Source organism: Octopus bimaculoides, chromosome 15 (assembly GCF_001194135.2).
Source record: "Octopus bimaculoides isolate UCB-OBI-ISO-001 chromosome 15, ASM119413v2, whole genome shotgun sequence".
In the NCBI taxonomy this organism is placed as follows: Eukaryota; Metazoa; Mollusca; class Cephalopoda; order Octopoda; family Octopodidae; genus Octopus; species Octopus bimaculoides.
In genome coordinates, this window is record NC_068995.1 from 1401080 (window position 1) to 1405436 (window position 4357).

General features: G+C 37.2%; 1 protein-coding gene across 2 annotated transcripts in view; it reads right to left on the bottom strand.

Moving 5' to 3' along the window:
- The window catches only part of LOC106874120 (sine oculis-binding protein homolog), a 139431-nt gene that overhangs the window by 49470 nt on the left and 85604 nt on the right, over positions 1-4357 (bottom strand). For both annotated transcript variants that reach the window (XM_014921730.2, XM_014921731.2), the window contains exon 3: positions 1444-1536. In XM_014921730.2, coding sequence (XP_014777216.1) covers positions 1444-1536 — 93 coding nt within the window. The remainder of the gene's footprint in view (positions 1-1443; positions 1537-4357) is intronic.

Here is a 4357-nt window from a genome sequence, read left to right on the forward strand (position 1 = left end):
TATAGAATATGGAATATACGATATATAATATGATATACAATATACAATATAAAATAAAATAACATAAAAATAGATGGCACCATGAAAGAAAGTATTGAATGTAGATGAAATATTGAGTGTTCAATATAAAGGATCAAATATATATATATGTTTGCATGTGTGTGTGTGTGTGTGTGTGTGTGTATATATATATATATATAAATAAAACAAACAGGAGTAAAAATCATACTTACATTCCTGTTTGTATTTGTCTATGGTGATGTATGGGAGTAAGTGTGTGTGTATGTGTGTGTGTGTGTGTGTGTGTGTGGTAGGTGGGTAGACAGTGGCCTGGTGGAGAGAAAGGAAAAAGAAAGGAAGTGGACAATTGTTTTCAAAAATGGTGAAGAGACAAGTTGGGCAGCAAGGCATGAATGGTGACCCAACAACAGGACCACAACTAGTGCTAAAGGTTGATTGGTATGAGGGGTACCCTGCCCCATAACTTGTACAAATTGGCAGCATGAGATGGTATCTAGCGCCATCTCCTGGTGCATAGAATGGGGATGGTGGTGGTACCTTGACACAAACATTGGCATGGATGGGGGGGGGGTAGCTCTCTGAAATAAGAATCTTACCAACTGAAGGTATGAAGGGGTACACTACTCCACAGCAGAGTGGTATAGAGAGGTAACCTGAATTAGAACTAGTATCAACTGGGAAATGAGATGGTACCCTTCTCATAACAAGAACCAACTGTTCTACAACTAGTATGACATGGTGATATCAAATTGGTGTCCTGCTACTGATAGAAATGTCTCACCATTTTTCGAACATTTAGTAAAGGAAGAAGAATGTTGTAGAGGATATGGTTTTAAAAAATTTTCTTTATAGAAACTGATAGTTTGTCTCAACTTGTGTTTTATGCCACTGAGATCTTCAGGCAAGAACCCAATCACATTCCAGCGTGGACTCTAATCCCCTCTTTTTCTCCTCTCTAACCACTTTTTCTAAGAAAATTACTATTTGTAAATCTCACAACATGAGATATTCAGCAACAGTACTTTCGAGTAAAGATTGTTTGCCAACATAACATGGCAGTCCTGGTTTAGGACTAATGTTGCTGTAATTTAGCCCCAGGAGTCATCGTCTCCAGCTAGCTATACGACACGATCTGTGTCCATCTATTTTCGAACAAGGGAATCTAGCACCCCCACTCAGCTCAAAACAATATCTGTGTATCATGATTTCTGAGTTATTCTGTGTTGATGAAGGGAAATAACCCAGACTGAAGTCCTATCCAGGGAGAGTTTTGTCTTTCATCTGTTGAACACCAGAGAAACTGAACACAATCACTGGTCCAGTGGGCCATAACAAGTTTACAAGAGGGGGAGGAAGAGTATAAAAAGATAGACAGATACAAAGAGAGGAAGAGAGGAGGAGGTGAAAGGAAGAGATACTTACTGTAATGGTGGTGTTGCGCTCATCTGAATGTGGTGAGTCACGGATTTGTGAAAGTTGAGTTGAGGTGGAAGATGGACGATGATATGGCGGTTCCTGAAAAGAGAGAGAATACATTAAATAGAGGGACCGGTCAGACTGGACACTAAATTAGCATTGGAGTGAGATGGACAATACTGTTGTAGGACAGATAGCACTTATAGTGAGACACGTAACCCTGCTGTGGACATGGTCATTATATTGACTAAATAATGATTTGTAAGAGAAAAATGTGTACTTTTTAAGTTCCATGTTAAAGTCTTGTCAAAACCAATTTTGCTTTCCATTTCTTCAAAGTCAATAAATTAAGTACCAGTTATGTACATGGGTCAATATTGAAAACCTAACCCTGAAATGTGTAGCTTTATACTAAAGTTAGACATCATAACATTTAACAAAGAGGGGGACTGAGGACTTGATGGGGATGCTGGGGTTGGAGGAATCGGTGGAACGGCTGGCAAGGGCGAATGGAGTGCAGTGGTATGGGTATGTCTTGAAGAGGGATGGTGAGCATGTTCTGAAGAGGATGCTAGAGTTTGAGGTAAATGGACCACGAAAGCAAGGTAGACCAAGGAAAACGTGGAAGGGACGGGTGGAGGAGGAGATTGGGAGAGTTGGCTTGAGAAGGGAGGATGCTTAAAACTGGGCAAGATGGCGAGATGGTGTGAGGGGTAGTTGCTATGGCTTTGAGGTAGATCTGGCCACTCCTGTTAATGGGGACAAAACCCAGATTTAAAACACTGGATGATGATGATGAATAAAATAAAAAAGATAACTACAATGAAAATGATGGGTGGTGGTGGTGGTGGTGATAAAGATGAAAGCATTAGAGAGAGAAACCCCACTCTTCGATCAATCGCAATCACTAAAAGACCTGTCATTTAAAGAACTGCAGCCATGACTACATTATCCCATGTGCCCTTCATTGTTTCAAATTTGAGGAAAACCTGGCTGCTATTTTTAGCAGATTGTGTGACTATGTAGAGGTACCTTTACCGACTCGTGTCCATGTCTTGTTTCATCATCATAATCTCACCTGGATTATACCCCCCACCCCAGATGACATAATGAACATATACCTGACTGTCATATTATTCAAGTCCTCCTCCACACCAGAACAGGATTGGTTTATGCCGACCAAAATCTCGTGAATAATTCACAGAATCTAAAGTTATATGGAATGAGAATCAGCAGAGATGATGTGGAGACATTTACTTCCCAACCCCATGCTTCCATTGCAGCAGAGGACAAGTCTCCAATTCAAGGATACCCCCCTCCCACCAGAATCAGAGGCCCTGTTAAGGGTCATAGCACTACCTTCTAATCTGACAAAATACAGAAAAAAAAAGAAAAAAATTGAAATAGAAAATTAAAAAAATATTCACCTAAATAGTAAATTGGGGAAATGGGGCTGGGAAGGTCCCAAAGGCTGCCCCAAACAAAAGGGAGTGAGAGAGAGGTGGAGATTTAGGGCATGGCCAGCATTTCATAGACTTGAAAGTGTTAAGTCATACAGAACAACAAGACACATGTATGTATATATCTGTATATACACATCTGTAAAATATAAATGGAGGAAAAGATGCATAATGGAGGTTGAAATTGCTTCAAAGTTCATGCAACGTTTTCAATGGAAGCAGAAATATTTAACTTTGATGTCTAACATGAAAACTATGTGTTATTAGTCAGTGTATATAAACAGGAAAGAATTTGATTAAATGAAGATGGATTGGGTGGTGGCAGTGGCGATGGCGGCGGTGGTGGTGGTGGGTGATGTATTACATTAAAAAAGACAAAGATATGTCTTGACTGAACGTAAGCATACACGTGTGTGTGTGTCTGCATGTGTATATATGTGTGTGCTTGTGCATATATATATATATGTGTGTGTGTGTGTATATATATATATATATATATATATATGCATACATACACACACATCTTATGTCTTTGTTTGACACTATATATAACTGACTCATTGTAGATAAATGGGTGTGTATATGAGCATATATGTCATGCATGTAGTGAGTCTATGTACATGTGTGTATGCAAATACACACACACACACACATGTACATATGTATATATATATGTATATATTTTATATCATATGCATATAAATATATAAAGGAATAGGTGCATATTTGTGTGCATTGGTGCATAGCATTATGAGTGCATACACGAGGAAAATGTGTGTTTGTGCATATGTGTGTGTATACATACCTGACATGTAACTTTATAGTAATTATGTGAATATATACATACGCCTGATACATACATACATATAAATATATCTTTTTTTGTGTTTAGGGAGAGTCATTAAGCCAATACTATTAGCGCACACACACAGAGGTTCAATCCCACTTCTTTTCTTTTTTATTAGTCAATGGGTTAAATATCCAACTAACTAATTGATTGTTTAATTTGTTTTGTATTTGTTAGTCAAAGCTCTTTCTTTGCTACTTGTAACCTTCTGAATGACTACCGACTTAGTCTGTTATAGAGGCCACATTTGTCTGCTTTCAGATCTTGTTTCCTGTGAAAGTGTGTGTTAGTGTGTGCGTGTGTACAAAAATGAAATATATATACATACATACACACACAAATATATATATAAATAAATACAGATATGTTCTTGACCACCAGACAGAAGTTGAACTGTTTTTACTTCAAATTTTTCAAATTTTTACTAATATCTGATAAGATGAAATACACCGAAACCGGCAATATTAATATTTTTATTTATATAATTTTTTACTAAATTCCGTCTTAAACTGAAATGTCTTAGACTTAATTCTCTGCTATTTCCAACTCCATCTTATATATATATATATATTGATATATATATATATATATATATATTGATATATATATATAT